Source organism: Jaculus jaculus, chromosome 4, assembly GCF_020740685.1.
Source record: "Jaculus jaculus isolate mJacJac1 chromosome 4, mJacJac1.mat.Y.cur, whole genome shotgun sequence".
NCBI lineage: Eukaryota > Metazoa > Chordata > Mammalia > Rodentia > Dipodidae > Jaculus > Jaculus jaculus.
Window position 1 is genome coordinate 101,150,166 of NC_059105.1, and position 22,059 is coordinate 101,172,224.

The 22,059-nt window shown below is 34.8% G+C and overlaps 1 protein-coding gene across 2 annotated transcripts in view; it reads left to right on the plus strand.

The window, feature by feature from the left end:
- The window catches only part of Lrp1b (LDL receptor related protein 1B), a 2,087,209-nt gene that overhangs the window by 1,972,899 nt on the left and 92,251 nt on the right, over positions 1-22,059 (plus strand). The window contains exons 78-80 of one of the 2 annotated variants that reach the window (XM_045147485.1): positions 9,656-9,879; positions 11,171-11,277; positions 20,855-20,971. In XM_045147485.1, the coding sequence (XP_045003420.1) occupies positions 9,656-9,879; positions 11,171-11,277; positions 20,855-20,971 (448 nt within the window). The remainder of the gene's footprint in view (positions 1-9,655; positions 9,880-11,170; positions 11,278-20,854; positions 20,972-22,059) is intronic. The other variant, XM_045147484.1, reaches the window with a different exon arrangement.

Sequence of the window (22,059 nt, forward strand, 5' to 3'; positions counted from 1 at the left end):
TAGTAGAACAATGGCTTCAGTAATGGATTCTAGAGATTTTTCCTTCCTGAGTTCTTGCTGTCTTCATTGCTATACAAATAGGCAGGATATTTTCCAGGCATGTTGCAAAATTCAACTATAAATGCACAGAATGCACTTAGTATATATTAGACATCGAGGAAGGTTTCATTATCTAGGGAAGTGTTCTGTAATAGTACTTTCTTAATCTCTGTGAACAGAACAAGTGCCTATCTAATTGATCAACCTGATAATTGAGAGGACACATTTACATTTTTTAACTTTTTTTTATTTGAGAGAAATAGAGAGAAAGGAAGAGAGAGAGAGAGAGAGAGAGAATGGGCACTGTACAGCCTCCAGCCACTGGAGACAAATTCTATAAGCATACAGCACTTTGAGCATCTGGCTTATGTGTGTCCTGGGGAATCGAACCTGGTCCTTAGGTTTCACAGGCAAGTGTCTTAACTGGGAAGTCATTTCTTCAGCCCTATACAATTATTTTTAATCTTCAGGATTGAATTCATTAAAAGCTCATTTCTTACCTTCAAACAGATCCACAGTTGTGTCACAGAAACATAGATTAAAGCTCCCCAGATTTTAAAACATGTGCATATTTTTTAATCTTATATTTAACAGGTTATATTCTTTATCTCCTTGTCCTTACTCCTGTCATCCTGGGGGCTCTCTTCAGTTGAGTTATGGTATTCAATGTGGTCATGAAGGCCTCACTCAGTCCCTGGGGGTAGCAGGGGCAACATGCCTTAGGCTATTCCTGCACACTCTGTGGCTTTTACAATTTTTCCGCCCCATTTCCATAGTGTTCCATGGGCCATGGCAGGTCTGTTGGCAGTGTGATTTAGTGGAGAGTTCTCTGTAGCCTCTGGATTTCTGATTTAATGGATTTTGATTGATCACCAGCCTGTCACCATTGACCTGACACTAGTAGCAATAAGAGCAGTATTCATGTTGCTACTTTCTCTGCAATTTCTCCTGGACTCTGGCTGATGTGGTAGATGTGGCATGTCTCATGGTAGGCAATCTGCTATCTTCCTGTCTTATTGATAGATCTTGGTTCTTGTCTGTTTCCTCCAAGATGTCTTAAATAAAGCACCTTCTACAATCAAGACTGAGTACAACTAAGATTAAAAGAACTATGCAGAGTTATTTAAGGTGTGTGTGTGTGTGTGTGTGTGTGTGTGTGTGTGTGTGTGTGTGTGGTCAAACCCACTCTTTCTCTTCAGGGAGCAGTGGGGGCTTCTTTCTGAAGACCATGGGATTCTGACTTGGTTTCCAATAAGGTATGAGTTTTTTTTCCCACTGAGCAGACCTCATGTTCAGTCAGAGAAAAGTTAAGTTTCCACAGAAGCTGTGTGCCACTATTGCATAAGTGTGGATTATTTATCTGGCTGTTAGATTTCTTTGTCTGCATGGTCCACTTCTTACGCATGCTGTTGGTGACCAATGTAATCCAGCAGCTCCTAAAGAGCTCTCCAGCACTAAAAAGGCTAGCCATTATGACAAAGGAGCTAGTTTCCCTTTCAACTCCATCATGGTTTTCCCATGTCTTATGACCACTTCAGAAATAGGGTCTTACTTTTTAGCTCTGACAGGTAATTAAGTGTTTTGGAAACAGCCTACATTATTTTGGGGACCTCATGGGTCTCCCTGGCTCACAACTTACTGTAGAGGGCAACTCAATTCTGGGCCTGAGATTTAGCAGCCAAAGTCCATGGTTTTAAGGTTAAGCTTTTTCTGCCTTCTGTCCAGACTGTTTACTCTCCCGCTTTATTGTTGGTTATATCTTGTAGAATACTAGTCAGAATGAGGGTTTCTATGGAACTCATTCATATTTTTAACAATTCCCTCCCTGCCTTCTCTTGTGTTTGAACCCCCCAAGCCTTTCTGGCTCCTGATATTCTTTCCCTCCTCTAACCTGTCAGGTAATACCTCCTCTCCGCTCCAACAGGCACAGAAAGACAATCACCACATGTTCTCTCTCACATGCAGTTCCTAACTGAGATCAATTGGAGATGAGTACAAATAGTAATAAGCACCGGAAATATGGGCCTCAAACTAGAATGAGACTAAGAGAGAGAAGAAATACCTAGATGTGTTTTATTGTCTAATATCAAGCCATTCTTTATATCCTAGACACAATAACCTTGGATCTTGATTCCTATTATCTCTACTTAAAGTCTTCTAATAGATTTCCATTGAAAACATACTATTATCAAAATGTTTCCATAATTTCCAGCCTTGTTTTTCTTGACAGCACACATCTTATCAATCTATGAATAAATATGTGTATCCTCATAACCAGTTATTTTGTTCCAACCATATATTGACATATTTCAATTCTGTATGTAAAACTTTTCTTCTTAAATTCAGAATCATAACATTCTACTTATTCTATCTCCTTCAATAATTTCACTAAGCCAATATCCTTTATGAATACTATGACACTTACATTATTATCATTATTGTTGTTGCTGTTATTGTCATAGGTTAACATAATTCAAATAATCCCTCATGGGCATGCCCAGAGACTAATTATCTAAGTGCTTCTAGATCTAGTCAAGGTGTCCATCAATATACACCACCAGAACCAGGAAATTTGAATTTTTGTTTAGGTAGTAATAAAGAAAACAAGGAAAGATTCTAATGAAGCTCGTAAAAGTGCCATATAAACTCAGTTTTCCTACATTTATACACAAATCCATCCATATGTATGCAAAATCTGAATGAATTTTGAAAATGTAAACCACTGAGATATATGGACCCAATTCAGGGATGTGTGTTTACACATATACTAAACAGAATGGAAATACCTTTTCAACTACAAAATATTTACCAAATAATTTTAGAAATGAGGTGTCAACATTTTATTTTATTGAAAATATAAGCCCTTTACTGCTAGGTCCATGATTTAGTCACTAAACACACCTAACTCCCATGGAACAGGCTGCAGAGCAAGTTTATGTTAAGAAGCTGAATAAGGAAGATAAGTGAGTACATTGTTTTTGAGGTAGGATCTCATAATAATTCTTTTTTGTTGTTGTTTTGTTTGTTTTTAATGTTGGGTCTCACTCTAGCCTAGGCTGACCTGGAATTCACTATGTAGTCTCAGGGTGGCTGAGAACTCATGGCATTCCTCCTTCCCCAGTCCTGGTCTTAAAGGAGTGCACCACCACACCAGGCTGACAAAAATGATTCTATAATTCAAAGGTTAATTAGCTGATTATGGATAATCCCACTGAGAATGCCCTCAGGGGAATGGAGATGGGATAATCTGATGGAAATATGACCAATTTACAACATTTTCTCATATTAAAATAATTAAAAAACATTTAAAAATTTCCTAATTACAGATGTGTGTTCCTTTTCACACAGTAAGGAGATTATATCTGGATTGCACAGTCCTGAATTGAAGCTAAATTTTAATTCCAAATGTGGTCCAATTATACTCATTATGAATTTTCTTATTTTAATGAGCTGGTTGATTGTAAAAAAGGCTGAATACTTCTACACTACTATAGATCAATAAAATTTAGCAACATTTAATGTTTATACAAGCCTGATTTTACTACTATCTCTTAGTTTTTAAGACTTTAATCTGATGTGGACAAAAATATAAGGAGTGTTTCATTTTGGCACAATTAAACACATACACACACAATTTCTTGAGAGGGATTTTATATTTATTTCATAGAATCATATGAAAAATAGTTAATTTTAGCAAAGAGAACCATTTTTTTTTCAATTCTCTAATGTATGCCAGTGTAAAAAAATAATCCCCTTTCATATGTAATTTACTTTCCTGTTTCAGAACAAATGTCTTTTGTCACAATCATTTACTGACACCAGAACTGTAACGAATATCATACAATATGTAACTGATCAGGATTTGAAAATTAAAATAGTACCTTCTCATTTTGTTATAATTGTGCTGCTGACATTTCTGTAGCACATATGGGTTACATTTATTTGACTAATGTATCACTGCAAATGGGAATGCCTCAAGGTCCCCAACATGTGTATTTAGAGTGCTTAGTCCAAAGAGTCAAAATATGTCTTGAGTTTCATGCAGTGGTATAAAAAATGTTCTCTATTGTCAGGGAGCACATTTGCCTCTGCTGACACATTTCATTTCTGTATGTTGTGCACTGACCAATCTATCTACTAAAATACCCAAAGGGATAGATGAAAAGTTTATATTTTCTTTCCAAGGCAAAGTACATCCTTTTTGTTTTGACTTGTTTATTTTTTCTTCAAGGATTTTTATAAGTTTAAAATATTTTATTTATTTATTTATGAGAGAGAATTAAGAGATAAACAGAGAGAGAAAGAGAGAGAGAGAATATAGGCATGCTTAGGGTCTCTAACCACTGCAAATAAACTCCAGACACATGTGCTTCCTTGTGCATCTTGCTTTATGTGGTTACTAGGGAATCAAATTTGAGTCCCTAGGCTTTGATGACAAGCACTTTAACCACATAGCCATCTCCCCATCCCCTAGCTTTTTAGAGTTAAGAGGATTATGCCTTCCTGTTCCATATTTCCATATCATTCTCTATTTCCAGTGAGGGGAACTCATTTTACCTCTCTCTCTCTCTCTCTTGCTCGCTCGCTCTCACTCTTGCTCTTTTGTATTTACCTGATAGAGTTGTTGCTTCTTCAAAAAACCATCTGATCATATTCACTCTCTAGTCAGTCTCAATATGACTCCCTTACTAATGGCTAACAGAATTTACAATCCTGGTCAAATTGAGGGTAATAATAAGAATTTTTTTTTTTTTTCCCCCTAAGGCATTCATGACAAAAAGTGATTTCCTAGTTTGCTGATAAGACCTTTGAGATATGCTTGGTGGGATAGTACTGATCTGCTCCTTCTTTCCCTTTCACTCTTCCCTTCCATTTCTTCCTCCTTTTCTCTCTTCCTCTTTCTTCTTTAATACTCTGTCCCTCTAGAATGAGGATTAGGGTCAATCATTGGAACAGAAGACTAGAAAATATATTTACTTAGCTGTTCTTATGCACTGAGAATTTTCTTGTTACTGATGCTGTCATCATTTTATCTGGAGCAAATTTGGTGGAATTATTCTAGATCCTATATTCGATTTTACATGTTTGTTACTGGAATGGCAGAAAGCATTATTGATTCAAAATCTAGGGAATAAAAATGCAGGTATAAGTAAGTCACACAATCAGGATCTACAGTGCTTATTGTGGGTAGAATGTGAGTACAAGCTCTTTTCCTTCCCCTAATCCATTTTCTTAAGACAGGAACTGAGAATTAAATTTTATTTGTCTTTATAGAATTTTGCATAGGTAGGGTATTCATTCACTCATTTATATGGAAAGAAGGGTCACTGAAGCCAACTTGGGGTGCTCTCTTAGTGGGAGAAATGCTGGAACTTAGTAGTCAGTGGCTCAGATTTACACACACATAGGGAATGATAGCCTGCCCATTGATGAGCATAAATGAAATGAAATGAAAATATCAATTTAAAAAGTAGAATTTTGTGTTAAATAAGTCATATTTTTTTCAATAATACCATTGGGATAAGAACCTCATGAGATAAGGATAGATTTTAGATAGATATATGGTAGATTATATCTGATAAAGGAAATAATTTCTCTGATAAAGCTATATAACTATATATTTATGTTAAAGGTTTACTTTATACAACATAATGATAAATATGCTAAAGCATACTCTGAACAGTTTATAATGGCAATTTCACACATTATCTTTCATTTTTATAAAATTATGACTCATACTATGATGTAAATGTTATGTGGTAGTATACTTATTTTTTTAATGTTGCCAAATATACAGTTAATTTATATTGTGCTACTGTTTGGCTGGGAAAGATCTTTATATTCTACATATGATCATTTTACCCTAACATTTCCAGAGAACTCTAGGTTGCAGAATGCTTTCCATTTAATTCTTGTAATTTTGAGATAGCTACTGAGAATAAGGACAATATTTATTGTTAGAATTGAGAAACAATACTGAAAAATTTACAATTTTACTTCTGAAGGCAACCAAAAATGTCAAATCACTGATAGAAAGCTTTTCCCAAACTGTCAAGTAGGTCTTGTGGCTTAGGTTTGCATTCCAAGGTATCTGAGTGACAGAAGCAGAAGGAACACAAGTTCAAGACCTATTTCAGGTACTAAATGAGTACAAGATCAGGCTGAACAACATAGTAAGACTCTAGCCAGAAAGCAAATATATACAAACAAGAATGGGGGCATAGTTTTGTGATGCAGCATTACACTATGGCAGTGACTTGTAATCACATTTCTTGAAACCTCATTTTCTCACTGAGGTTGTCAATTGATTCTCTGTAAATCTAAGTCTAATGGGAAATAAATTGTGTTCATCGTAGACCAGTAACTATCATATTTTTACTGGTTTGCCAGGTTGGAATGAGGTTCTTACCTATTTATTGCCTACATATGTTCTGGTTATGCACAATAAACTTTACTATATCAAGTTAATTACTACACTAGTTCCTGCTCAAAGACATCAGTTAATCAATGAGCTCTGAACTTATTGCTATTTTTCACTAACTGTTCTATGAACTCGTTTACCTTTATCTTACAATGATTCTGTAGCAGAGTATTAAATAAGACATGCAAGTTATCAGATTGTGAAACTCTCCTCTAAAGATGTTAAAATGTAGTAGCTCTCTAAATACATGTCAGTACTCTTTTTCAAGTGTTAAAACAAATTGTGTGTAACAAAGATTTCTGTACTTTTTTACATTGCTAAAAACAGTGTGTGCTGGTAAACTTTTTACAAAATATTTTTATTTTAATTTGTTTTTATGTACTACAGATGCTGAGAGAGGGATGAAGAGAGAGGCATATGGAGATAGATAATGGGTGCACCAGGTCATCCAGACAGGGCAAATGAACTCTGTATGCATGTTACACCTTGTGCATCTGGTTTATATGAGTACTGGGAAATTGAACTTGGGTTCTTTGTCTTTGTAGGCAGGTGTCCCAACTGCTAAACAAACTCTCTAGTCCTTTTGTGGTGGTTTGATTCATGTGTACACATAAAGTTAGGTGGTCTGAGTGCTAGGTCTCCAGCTCATGACAATTTGGAAATTAATGCCTCCCTGAGGTAGTGTATTGTCGGGGGCAGGTTATACATGTTATGGCCAGTTGCCCCTTTCCAGTGTTTGGTACACTCTCCTGTTGCTGTTGTCTACATTATGTTGGTCAGGAGGTGATGTTCACCCTCTGCTCATGCCATTGTTTTCCTCTGAAATCATGGAACTTCCCACTGAGCCACTAAAGCAAAATAAACCTTTTTTTTTTTTTTCCACAAGCTGCTCTTAGTCAGGTGATTTTAGCCAGTAATGCAAACAGTAAAGTTGGTCCCAGGGGAGTGGGATTGTTGTTTATAAAAACCTGACTCTGGAGCCGGGCGTGGTGGCGACGCCTTTAATCCCAGCACTCGGGAGGCAGAGGTAGGAGGATTGCCATGAGTTCAAGGCCACCCTGAGATGACAGAGTTAATTCCAGGTCAGCCTGGACCAGAGTGAAACCCTACCTCTAAAAAACAAAAAAAAAAAAAAAAAAAAAAAAAACCTGACTCTGTTGCTTTGGGCTTTAGGAACTGCTTTGCAGGAGGATATGGACAAATTTGAAATTGTGGCCTAAGAGATGCCTTGCAATGAAATAAGTACAGCTTGATGGACCACTCTGGTCAGAGATGAAAGACTTGAATTCAGTAAGAACTAAGGACTGTATGAGGATGGGAAAGAGCTTTACCTGGACTGAGCTGGATGTAGTTTGTGTGAGAGGCTTGCTGTTATGCTTGTGTCCTGAGAATTTGTGAAGAGTTGCACTGCATAGAAATGGATGGTGTGAGCAGAGGGATATGGAGCAGAAAAAATGAAGTCCTTGGGCCAAAACTGCTGCCCATTCAGCTAAAATTGTAAAAGAGATTATAACCATTGAGATTGGGCCAGCTGACCTGCACTGGGACAACAGAAAGATTGCAAAGTCTTTTGAAGGGGCCTGACTGCTGAAGGAGTGTCCTGTTCTTCAAAATCTGCTTTATTCCCCTCCTAGATTAACAATTGGCACCCTACCTGGTATTGTGGAGTATGTGAAATGCAGGAAAGAGAGGGTTATTGAATTTGCTACACAGTCTTGTGTTTTGGAAATGGTCGTGGGAAATGTGAAGCAGGTGTATTGGTTGACCTGCCTGAAAACCGGATGGAGCAATGAGGATGGACTGTGGGTTGCAGTGGAAACCCAATGGAGATGCAGAGACCCTGGCACAGCTGCTAAGGAAAGATGCCAGCCCCAGATGCAGTTTACCAGGACTGTGAATAACCTAGCTAGAGGGTTGGAATTGGAACTCAAGAGAATTGTTGCTGGTTAGAATTATCAGACTTGGAAAATTGTCACTAACTAGAGTTGTTGTATTTGGAGCTACAGAGTTTGTATTTTGCCCTGGTTATTTTAAATTTTGTATTGGTTGAATATTTCTTTGCTGTGCCGAATGCCATCTTTTGCAGTGTGAATGTTTATTCTATGACATTACAGGTCTTGGGGGACTTTTTATTTTGAATTATGGCTTAGTTAAAAGATCTTTAACTGTGGGAATGTTAGGATCTCATTAGGATTGATAAAAACTGTGGGGATTTTTAAAGTTGGACAGAATGCATTGGATTTTACACCATGGATGGTTTTCAGTTTATGGGGGCCAGAGCAGAATGTGGTGGTTTGACTCAGGTGTCCTTAAATGGTGGGTCCCCTGATGGCAATTTGGAAATTAAAGCCTCTTGTATTTTTGGGAGTGGGCTTATGGGTGTTATAACCAGTTTCCCTGTTCCAGTGTTTGGGAAAATCTCCTGTTGCTTTGTCTATCTGATGTTGGTCAGGAGGTGATGTCCACCCTCTTCTTGTCCCATTGTTTTTCCCTGCCATCATGGAGCTTTCCCTTGAGTTTGGAAGCCAAAATAAACCATTTTTCCCCACAATGCAATATGAACCTGACTGTAACTCCAGGTGAACTTTTACAAAGGTGTTCTAGTACTGAGTATTCAAGCTAAGAATTTGCAAACTTTTGAACTCAACAATTCTAGATACAGTAAATATTAAAAAATAAGTGTATTTATACTGAAAGATATGTATATTCATATTCATTGTAAATGATGCATGAGGGCATAGTCATAGAATAGTAAACATATCGCCTTGTATTTCAAATGAAAATAGATAAATAAATAGCATTAATAACTGGGATATTTAATAATGGAGTAGAATTTCATATACAATGTTATACAGAAGTCAGGAATAGAATGTTATGATTCTTTTTAAATTGATATATTATTCTATAATGTTTGTATTTAATCTATAATAATTGAGACTAAAAACATGTCTTTATTGTGTTCTATATAATACTTAGCAAATATCCTATGATTTCCCACAATGTCAATATATACAAGTATGTATGTGTGTGTGTGTGTGTATACATACATACATACATACATATATACATATATATATATATACATATACATATATATATATATATATATATATATATATATATATATATATATCTAACTATATGAATTCCCATTTGAGATTACTATAATATGTTGTTTTTATCTTTTTCTTTTAGTGTCCAGAATTTAAAAGGCCTAGGGACATTGCAGTGGACTGGGTAGTAGGAAACATTTATTGGACTGATCATTCTAGAATGCACTGGTTCAGTTACTACACCACTCACTGGACTAGTCTGAGGTACTCCATCAATGTAGGGCAGCTGAATGGCCCTAACTGCACAAGACTCTTGACAAATATGGCTGGAGAGCCCTATGCTATTGCTGTAAATCCTAAAAGAGGGTAGGTTAATGACATGGGATTTTTGTTTCCTAATTTATATATAAATATTTAAACTATTTATTTTACATATTGTTCTCTATAATTTTGTTCCTACAATGTATTCAACATGTAATAGATTCATGAAAACTGAAAATCCTTATATTTTTCTTAGTGTACAGTTGTATGTCCTTTCTCACTAAATGATGATAGGAAAAAATACACATACAAAAAAGAGACTAATACAATGGAATAATAATCATTACTATTAGCAATTAAATGTCATGTTTATTTGTGATAAAAAGATGAAGTATGTGAAAAAGAAAATTAAAGTTATCTTAATGTTAAGTGATTTAATATGAATACATTTTTTCTATTATGTGAATATTTGTAAACCTATAAGAAATATTTGAAACACAATATCAAAATGCTAAAATATTACCTTTTCATCTAAAAAATCACCCAACCTTGAATAAAATAAAGTAAGAACAGCTAGTAGAATTATACAATTTAGTGTATTAGAAATGAATAATTTTTCCAGAAAAGTTACATTATCCTAAATATATTAAAATTATTGCTCCATCATATAATGAAAATTCTGTCATAACAAGAAAGTATTCTTAAATGATAAAAATAGTTTTCTTCTGAGGTACATTAGTTATTTTTCTCATTGTTTTTACAAAGAATCTGACAAAACCACTCAAGATGTACAGATTCCCTTGGTGTTATGGGTTGAGGTTATAATCTGTTATGTAGGGAAAAGCATGCAGCTTGAGAATGAAGTAGCTAGTCACCAGGAAGTTGATGAAAATTGAATGTCTGTACTCCTTTTACTTTTTTCTTTTTATTCAGTCTATGAAAAAAGCCCCTGACATGGTCCTGCCCACTTCTAGGGTAGGACTTTCCACTTTAATTAACTTAATCTATTATATCCCTCAAAGATAAACACTGAGGTTTGTTACCGTTGTGACTCTGAATTCTATAAAGTTGACAAGATTAACTATCATCTGAAGTATTTATATAGTTTTAGAAACCAAAATTTATATATCAAATAAATGGTCTATGACATAAATTATTAAGTTGTATTTATCATGTCGTAGCATGCTTGGGTGTGATGTTGTCTGTAATATTGATTCCCAGGGCAATCTCTAGGAGGGGTCCTTTCTGTATGCATCAAGTTTGGTCATGTATCTACGTAATGAAGGGACACTGGGATAACTCTGACAACATGGCCTGCAGATACACTGCTTATGACATAAGAGACATGTGAGCTGGCACTGTTATCAAGCTAACCTACTTGCCCTATTATTTTCAGGATGATGTACTGGACTGTCATTGGAGATCACTCCCACATAGAGGAAGCTGCAATGGATGGCACTTTGAGACGGATCTTAGTACAAAAGAACTTACAGAGACCTACAGGTAGGGTGTATTTCTGACACGTGCTCAAATGGGGAGCAGGGTGCTAAGTTTATTGGACTAACAGTTCTATCAGTTTTGTTGACAGCATAATCATTTTTACAAGTGGATAAAATAATTTATAGTATGATTTTATAGAAATCATTAACATTTCATATCTTATTTTTCCAAATTGTGAGTCAGGATATTATCTTACTGCTAGCTATAGTACAGGGGTGTGATCTGAAAATTGCCCAAGTTGTAAGGCTATTAGTAGGATTTTAGACACATAAAATTTTGACAGTTATAGCAAGATATCAGGAATTTGTACAGATATATGTTAAATTTCTGGCATAGATGGTAATGTTCTTACAAGCTGAGAGAAGAAATACACAAAGAAGGCAAACTTGAAATGTTTCTGTGTAATACAGATTTCATGATTTTTTACCTAAAAATGTAATAATAATAATTATAAATATAATTTATTATAAACAATAAAAATTAATAAAAATTAAGAGATTTTTTTATTCTGTTGGACTGTACTCTTCCTCCAGACAAGGCACCTTATCTATGACTCCAAGTGTTCAGTATTCTAAACACCCCTCATGGGCACTCTGTCATTCTATGTGATTTCTCTGTAACTACACAAATTTAAAAAAAAAATAAATAGCCAACACAGGTTTCTGTGTCTTGATAAGTTGTTCCTGTCATACATTATTGAATTTTATCATGACTTTAATAATAAAACTTTTCACACTTCAGGACCCTCAGGGATTTTATGCCACCCTCCCTAGTCATTGTATCCCAACTAAGAACATGGAAACATTGTCTGTATGAATGATCTACTTTATTTCATATTTATGAATAGTAACACTTTATAATTTATTTGTATAATTTGTAGTTGTTTCCATCTAGATAAATGTTTTGTTGTTTTTTTTTTTTCCCATTCAAATAGTAATAAAACACTTACGTATACCAGAAATAACCCCAAATATCCAAGAAACCAGATTTACTCAATGGAGCAAATTCCAGCCTTGGTGAAACTAAACTTATAGTAGAGGATAGATTATTTACATTGTATCTTACAGTTACAAACACAGTTCTGAAGAAGATAAACCATACAAATGAGGGACACTTACTTTGGACAACATTTTCATTATGATTGTTAGGAAAGTCATCTCTAGAGTCAACATTTGAGCTGTAATCTGAATGAAGAGAAGCAATCAGCTGTATTAGAATTTTTGTCAGTGTGACAACATCTGAAGGAAATAACTTTAAGGAGGAAAGGTTTCTTATGACTCAAAGTTTTCCAAGTGGTTGACTACATCCATAGCCTTGAGCCTGATGTGAGGCAGAATAGCATGGTAATGGAAGTGTATGGTCACAGCATCTAGGAAGCAGAGAGAGAAGAAAGTGACTAAGGACCATGCCCCCATGGACTATTTTCTTCAGTTAGGCAAAGTTTCAGTAACTTTCAGTAACTTCCCAGAATAACACCACCAACTGGGAAACAAGCTTTAAACATGTGAGCCTGTTTGTGACATTTCACATTCTAAACATAACACTTTGCATGTGACTATGTGAGTGAAAGCTTTGGGATAAAGCTTTCCTGAGTTAGGAAACGACGTTAGCATGTATCAAAAAAGGCAGGCTGATTAGTTAGTGTAGAATCCTGAAAGCAGTTCAGGGGAATGCTAAGTAGGAGGCAGCAAGCTAGCTTGGGTCATCAAATGTGCAGGTCTGTATTACAGGCTGTGCTGCTCAAAGGGAATCCACCACTGGAGATCACAGAGAAGGTAAGCAACATGATCTAATGAAACATGATTTCTGTTTTTAAAAACACCTTACATTTTATTTACTTAATTTAAAATTTTTGACAAATTTTATTTTATAGATAAGATGCTAAAAACCCTGATGTTAGTATTACACAATCATAGCTTATGGAGTACATTTTGATTTCAATAAATGACTCTGGCAACAGCTTGTAAAATTGCTTGCAGCAAGGAGCCAAAAACAGCGATTCTTGCAAATATTATTTATGAAGAAAGTGCTTTTTGGAAGAAAGTAGGAAAGAACTCAGTAAAACTGTGTCTGAATCTTGTCATGACTAGAGGCTCTAGGGATGTGCTTCAGAACATAAATTCTGTGTCAGGCTAAGTTGTCAGCTTTTCACAGGCCTCATCAGTCATTGGGTTGGCGTTTGGCATAATTTCCCAAGCAAGTTTGTGCCAATCAGCTTAACACAATTGTCCAGAGAAGGAGGTCAAGTGTAAGTCCTGAGATGCTAAAGCTTTCACTGGGTTTGGATCTCATGGACAAGGATAGTAAAGGGCATCTGATAAGGCACCACAATTCCTCCTATAATGGACCTCATGAATGGCACATGAACCTCTTCTACAGGTTACTCTGACCACTACCACAGGTAACTGGTCAGTCTTCTACTTATGGTCAAGAAGTTTTAATGAAAAGAGCTAAACATACTCAAAAGTATAAAGAATTCAGAATGTGGGAACTGTTTCATATATATTTCATTTCAGAGTTTGGAGATATGAAACATGATCTCCAATTGAGACAGACTAGGTGAAAAGTGAAAATTGAAGACTAGGAAGATAAGCAAACATTTGAAAGATTGTGCAGATCATTCTTTTTTAAAATTTTATTTATTTGAGAGAGCTAGAGAGAGAGAGAGAGAGAGACAGTGATAGAGACAGAGAGACAGAGAGTGAATGGACATTCCAGGTCTCCAGCCACTGCAAACAAACTCCAGAGGCATGTACCACCTTGTGCATTTGGCTTACATGTGTCCTGAGGAATCGAACTGAGGTCCTTTAGCTTTGCAGGCAAATGCCTTAACTGCTAAGACATCTCTCTAGCCCCAGACCAGTCTTCACGAGCACATTTTGATAGAGTGAGCTTTTAGATTCAGAAATATCCAGCTTTGAACTCCAAAGTATAATTTACTAGATGTGAGACTCAGAATGAACTTAGTATCTCTGAGTGTTAGTGTCAACAAACATGAAATATTAAGTAATAGATTTAAACTATGCTATCTGTGTTAAAGGTGCTCTGAACAATGGGCTCCAGTGTAGGACACATGACATTTTCTACAGTACATCTGGAAGGATATAAATCAGATATGTCACATGATGTGAAAATGGAGACTCTTGAATCCCAAATTGATTAGGTCTCATATTTGAGCCAATAAAAAATGTTGTGCAATTTTGCCCCACTGATGAGAATAGGATAGAGCTTTAGTCATATGGTTTTGGCAGATCTTGTCAAATGTGATGAAGAGTCAGAGTTTGAGATACAGGTCATTTTCAAGCAGTGATCTTGAGAATACCATCACTAGAAAATTAACAGGGAAGTAGAAAGAGGAGGATGTACATGTGAGAGAAAGCAGTTAGCATACATAGTTGTATTTATGAAGTGCATGTGAGGAGGAGAACAAAGTATATCAAGATGGACAAACGGTTAACAAACTAAAACCAATAAAACCTTTCAGAAATGGCCTAATTATTTTTTATTAAAAATACTGAATATTCACTGTATGTAATACACCATTAATATAATAGAGAATAGTTATCACTGATTCTTGCACTTCTATTCTCACACTGTATACTTTAAAAACAAATACATGTGTAAGCAGATAGAGAAGCACATGTGTAAATGACACTCATGGTGGGTGGGTGGTCCAGAGATGTCACTTGGAAGAGTGGATTATTTAGATATTTTATTTATTTATTTGAAAGAAAGAGAGAGAGAGAGAGAAAGAGGCAGAGAGAGGCAGAGAGATAATGAACATGCCAGGATCTCTAGCCACTGCAAACGCCCCCTTATGCATCTGGCTTACATAAATTTTGGGGAACTGAACCACAGACCTTAAGCTTCGCAGACAAATGCCTTAACCACTAAGCAATTTCCCCAGCCCAAAGTGGATTATTTAGATTAGTCACTAACCCATGACAAGGAAGTAGGGCTGGGAGGGAGTCTCCAAAGCAAATTAAAGGGTAAGTTTAAAGGACCTTGAGGTAGGAGATAGAATTGAAGGAAAAAGGCAAATAGCAGAGTAAACAGCTAAAAAGTAACATTAGGTGAGGCATAGAGAATGAGAAGACATTAGTCTTTAAAGGTCTTAAAGAACTTTACAAATACCACTGATTTGTGTTAATCAGGATATAATTGTCTGGTCAGACATCCATAGGCAGCAGATAGTTAAGTTCTCTAACTCATGCACAGTAGGCATACTTATGTTTTCAGCTCAGCAGTCTTGCTCTGAGAAAGTTTGTTTCTCAGGAATAGACATTGAGAACTTGTTTCTTCTGGCCTGATTCTTTGCACTTGAAATAAAGACATGATCACAAGCCTCTGCCCGGCTAGTGCTTATATCCTAGTGGAGCACAGTGGGATAGGGAATGAGTACAGTGAACTGTAATATTTGGAAACCAGAAATAAAGCCAAAAGAATAGTTAACATTGGGAAATGTAGGTTGCATATTCATATTTTTATCACTCTCTAGATGTAGCACTTGAGTATACAGTATGTAATACTGTCATTTGGCCTTAGGCAATTATCACATAGCTAAGACACAAATGAGCCACATGGAGATATCTCACAGAGAGGGTTCTGTCCTGAAACTCAACAGAATTACAAATTTGATGTGGGGAATCAGCAATAGAAGCAGAATTTATAGTTGCTGGAGTTGAGATGGACAAAGGATGGAGAATGAGGTTAAAGGGGCAGAATTGGGTTAGATTTTTATAATTTATAAAGTTGAAATTAAAAAGAGGGTACTTGAAAGAACTCTAAGCAATAGTGGCTTAGAATTTACTATCATTATCAAGAATAGTATTTCAAAGGAAAGGGATATACTGCTGGGCATAGGATATGCCTGTCATACAAGAGATGTGGGATAGTTAAACTAGTCCTGACATAAAACAAAACAGCCTAAACACATTTTTTGACTATCAATTTTTCTTATTTGTAGGCAAGCACCTTTAACCCCTGAACCATCTTCCCAGCCTCCATTTTTACTTACTTGTTAAAGGAGTATGATAATATTTAATTTACAGATGATTTTTAATAACTCATTTAAATTGTATGTTTAAGCACATATGGATTTCTTTGATTATCTCAAAAGCATTAATAAAATTAGTTTGCTAATATAATGGTAAAATATTGAATAGATATCCCACAGATTGTTTATCACAATTACAATAATTATTAATTTCCACATTATGCTTTTATTTTTATGTTGATTCATTTTACATATTGGTTAAATTTTTATAAGATAAAGAAATTCACAAATCACATATATCTGTTCTTTTTACTGTATGGTTGCCCACTTAATAAGTGGCTTTACTTTGTACTGTTATAACATTAGCACATATTTAGGAGATACAATGTGATAATTGGCCTCACACTTAAGCATAATTAAAAAAGATGATCTCACACCAGTTGAAAATAGCATAGTTGTAGCCAGGGAGTGGGGAAAATTTCTACCAGTCAATACAGTGATATTGTTTAATAGAAGGAGTCAGTTCTAGTGCTCCTTGACACAGCATGAGTATAATTAATAGCTCTGTATATATTTTAAAATTCTTATATAGTAGAATTCAAGTGAATTACTTTCCTAATTTTAGAAATATTGTTTTTGTGTTCTTGGGCAATATTTTATTATACTGAAGAGGAACATCTATCAAATTTATTTTTACACTGTCTCATAACTCCTGAGTTATTTAACGCTAAATGTTATAAAGTCTCAGAAAATATTTAGGAAATAATGGATAATAAAGGTACAATAAATAAAATATTAATAAAAACTAGTCAGAAACTCTTGCTGACCATTGTTCTGCACTTTCTTACCTATGTGCACATTATATGTGGAGACATGTGCACTTAGACAAACAGATTCTATAAAATGACTTTTCATGGAAGGATACTCATTGCTGATGTATCACCAGCAATATTCAAACTTGTATGTACAATTTTTTTTTCTGTTTTCTTTGTGTTATTCAAGGATGTATTCTTTTTAAAATTTTTTTGTTCATTTTTTTTTATTTATTTGAGAGTGACAGAGAGAAAGAAAAAGGCAGAGAGAGAGAGAGAAAGAGAAAGAGAGAGAGAGAGAATGGGCACGCCAGGGCTTCCAGCCACTGCAAACAAACTCCAGACGCATGTGCCCCCTTGTGCATCTGGCTAACGTGGGTCCTGGGAAATCAAGCCTCAAACTGGGGTCCTTAGGCTTCACAGGCAAGCGCTTAACCGCTAAGCCATCTCTCCAGCCCCAAGGATGTATTCTTACCTCAAGATACCACATTAAAATAATTAATTTTGATAGTAGTTTTCCTTCTGTACATACATAATGTTTTGTCTTTTGTGTTGTAGGTTTATAGGAAATGCTACCTCTCTTTTATCTATGAAGAGAGAAGTATGTGACTAACATGCAAACACTTTTAATTATAGTTTATACTTTATCAGAGTACAGATAATGTCAATTAGTTGAAGTATATATATATATATATGTATATATATATATATATATATATATGTGTGTGTGTGTGTGTGTGTGTGTACTTTGTCCATTTATGAAACCTTGGAATATCTTGGAACCACAGTCACATAGGGCACCACCACCATTTTATAGTTATCAAAATCTTGATGAGTCCTCTCAATTTTCTTGGATTCCTTAGTAGTCATTATCTTAATTATCTTAATTCTTGGTACTCTATCATGTACTGTAGTGATAATGTACTATTTCACCATTCTCTAATGTATATTCTGTATGTACAAGATTATGAATAATTTCCACCAAAACCATTATTAATATTCCTATTGTAGCTTCTATGGCACATTACAGTGATGGAAATTAACCTGTGCTTAGAAAAAATCATGTGTCAAATGAGGAAAAGATAGAAACCTACAGTTTCTAAGACTCCAATCAAGTGAATGACTCCAAGACTTCCTTAACCAAATGCACATTGCTCATTTTTAATCAAGCATTATATTCAACACAATAAGCACAATCTATCTTTATATACAGTCTATTTGTGGAAGCTGACTAGCATGTACCACAATAGCAGGAACAGGTCTATCATCTTCCTTTTTCTATGCCTGAAATCTGGCATTGTGTAAAACAAGGAAGGTACCCATAGATAAATGTTGGATGATATGTCAAACTAAAGATTCATGAAGGAAATTAGATTGTGATTCTATTAGCTTGATTAAATAAGTGCAATAGGTTTCGCTTAAATTTTCTATACTTCTACTAACTTGATTCCATATATTTGTCATTACCAGTTCAGATAAGAGTTTCTTGAGTATTAAATTTATTTTATTGTATTTTTGGCTCTTTATTAAAGATAAGACTGAGTTGTTTTAAAGACAGATATAAACTTGTTTATGCTTATAAATTTGACTTTCATTGCTACAACAAGAAGTCAATTGATCCCTTTATTAACTTTTTAATTTAAAAGACTATCTTTTTATTAAAGGGCTTAAGGAAAAATAATAGTCATTGATTTATGGATTTGTTTGTACTATAAATCTCACTCATTTCAAAACTTTGTTCTGGAATTTCTATCCAGATGTAATTCCATCCAGGAGTTAACAATGTGATGAGAGTGGTGATGATGAATATATTTTTACCAAACCAATAGCAACCATCAGTTTATGACACTCTGAAAACTTTCTATGGCTGCTGAGTTGGAGAGACAGTAGTCTTCATTAAATTGGATAACATATTTATTTTTTCTCCCAACAAAGATTAACGAATTTAGTGTGTTTAATATTTAATTTTAAACATAAAATCAATTTATTGATTCTTTATTGTATTAAATTTGTACAGAAGTGAAAATGGTGTTTTCAACCTTTCTTAGACAATTGCTTTGAATAATAAAAGCATCAGGAGACTGGTTCAATTTATTGTTCATGTACTCACAATTATACATGAAGCAAAAATTGTTCCAAACATGAATCCAAATAGCATATTAATCATTGAACAGAAGCTAGCAGGGCCTGGGCTACTTGCTATAATTTTTAAATAATTTCTGAGAAAGCATTTAGACATAGTTAGTGCATCACTGTATTTTACTTGAGGGACATTATTTGGATTTAGTTTTATTACATTTGGAAAAGAACTACATACATAATTAACTCAAGAGTTACTCACAATTTGCTTTTACCATAATTGCTTCCTTTGTACTAATTCCATTTTTTATGTCTTTGTCCATCTGCACAAGAATAAGTTTAGCTCAAATCCAAAACACCTTTTATTCCATGACTTTGAAATTGATGTATACCTCAGATGAGGATCTAATTGGGAAAAGTTTTGTGACATTCATCTGATAAATATATTTAAAGTTTATTATAATTTCAAAGTATATAATGTGTCAGTATATTACTATCCTTAGTGATGTTAACCATATACGATGGAAGGATTTATTATAGATTTCACATATCATACATATAGTTTATACTGAAGGAACTTCATTTTCTAAAATAGTGTAATTGGTGGTGATATTTTCACAAGAAGACACAACACATTTTTTATATACAACATATTTTATTTTATAAAATAAAAATGTTATAAAATAGTATTTTACTGCATCTTATTTTAGATTTTGCCATTCAGTGATAGAATCCTTTTTATGAAAATGAAATAGGCATTCTCATAATGAATTGACAGTATAAAAATATCAAGTCTTAATATAACCTGAAGTATTTTAATATTCACCCTTCTCTATATAAATACCAATCTATGTGTACCTTAAACCTCGGCATGCATATGGGCCAATCGCTGTGACTTCATCTTATTATAAAGTCCATGAGCCTTCACATTTTGGGAGCTATAACATCTGAAAGGTTGCAAAATATAACTCATATAAATTTAGGGAATTGTTCAATAAAGGCTTTATATATTGTAAATACAAAAATTAAAACATCATGTAAGTTTATTGAAAAGTAGCTGTAATTAATACACCAGGAAGCATGAAGAGCAGGGAAGATGGCTCTGTGGCTAAAGGTGCTTTGACGACTGGAGTTTGGATCCTCAGGCCTCATGTGAAGCTGGGTAATACTTTTATAATTCCAACAGTGTCCATGGCTATGGGAGACAGGATCACGAGAATGTAAAAGTTCACAGCCAGGAGCTCTGGTTGTCCAAGTGGCAAAAGATAAGACTGTTTCAAACAAGGTAGAAGAAAACAAACATCCTGTAGTTGCCCTCACAAGCACATGCACGTGTAAGCACATGTACACACACACACACACACACACACACACACACACACACCACAAATTAGAATAATAATAAATCTAAAAATAAATTTAAAAGGATCCAGTAAGTTTGAAAGAAGATATTTAATGGGGTTTTTCATGGTAGATAGGGTCTTTTAATATTGATGTTTAACCTGAACATATACTTTTAAGTTTATGTACTTTTATTTTTCCTGACTTTTACATTACCATGATTACAGTGGATATTTTTTTCCGAAGATTTATTAAATATGATGATTCTATTTACTCATTAAGATGCAAAGTTTTCATTTTCTGTAATCTCACAGTTCTTTCTGTTGTTTGCCTCTGTGTGTTGATTTTTCAGGACTGGCTGTTGATCATTTTAGTGAACGCATATACTGGGCTGACTTTGAGCTCTCTGTCATTGGCAGTGTTCTGTATGATGGCTCTGGGTCAGTGGTCCTGGTCAGCAGCAAACAAGGTTTGTGAAGTACTTTTAATTGTATTTGTTATTGAGAATACTAAATCCTAACGTATACAAGTAAATGCATAAGCTTTATACTCGATTTCCTTAAATCATCCTTTCAACTTGCCACACTTATAATAATTTACATTTATCACCTCTTCTGGGATAACAAGTCATTGAGGAAGAGTTTCTTGGCTTGGACAAACATGGGCAATTGTCCATAGTCAGAAAATAATTCATTCTGTTCTTTCTGTAACTTATTTCATTCTGAGCAGGAGTTTGGCACACCAAATAGCCATTGCTAGTCAACACTAATTTCATTCTAAAGTTTTTTATAAGCACATTGGAAAGAAGTTTTTGTGAATAGGAAAATCCACAATCTCTGGTCCTGGGAGTTAAAGATCAGAGACAGAAAAAAAAAAAAAAAAAAAAGTATTGCTGTTGCTATTGAAAATGGGGCAGCCTCACTGATTTCCTTTTCTGTATATTTTTCCTTTGCATAAAGGCTTACTGACTTTTGTCCATTGATTTTGTATCCCTCCACTTAACTGAAGGAATTAATACCATTTAGAAGCTTTGATATAGAGACTTTTGGGTCACATACATATAGGATCATGCCATTTGCAAATAGGGCTAACTTGACTTCTTCCTGTCCAATCTGAATCCCTTTTATTTCTTTCTACTGTCTTATTGCTTGGGTTAGTACTTCTAGTATTATGTTTAAGAGCCATAGTGAGAGTGGGTACCCCTGTCTTGTTCCTAATATGAATGGGAACTCCTTGATTATTTCCCCATTAAGTGTTATTTGGGCTTTGCATACTTTATATATAGCCTTTATTAGGTTGAGAAATAAACCATCCATACCTATTCTCTTCACCATTTTGCTATGAAGTGGTGTTGTATTTTGTCAAAGGCTTTCTCTGTATCAGTTGAGATAATCATGTGGTTCTTATCAAATTTATTTATTTGACCAATTTCCATATGTTGAACCATCCCTGCATCCCTGGGATGAAGCCTACATGATCAAGGTGGATAGTACTTTTCATGTGTTGTTGAATTCTTTTTGTGGGGGTATTATTCAGGATATTTGCATCTAAGTTCAT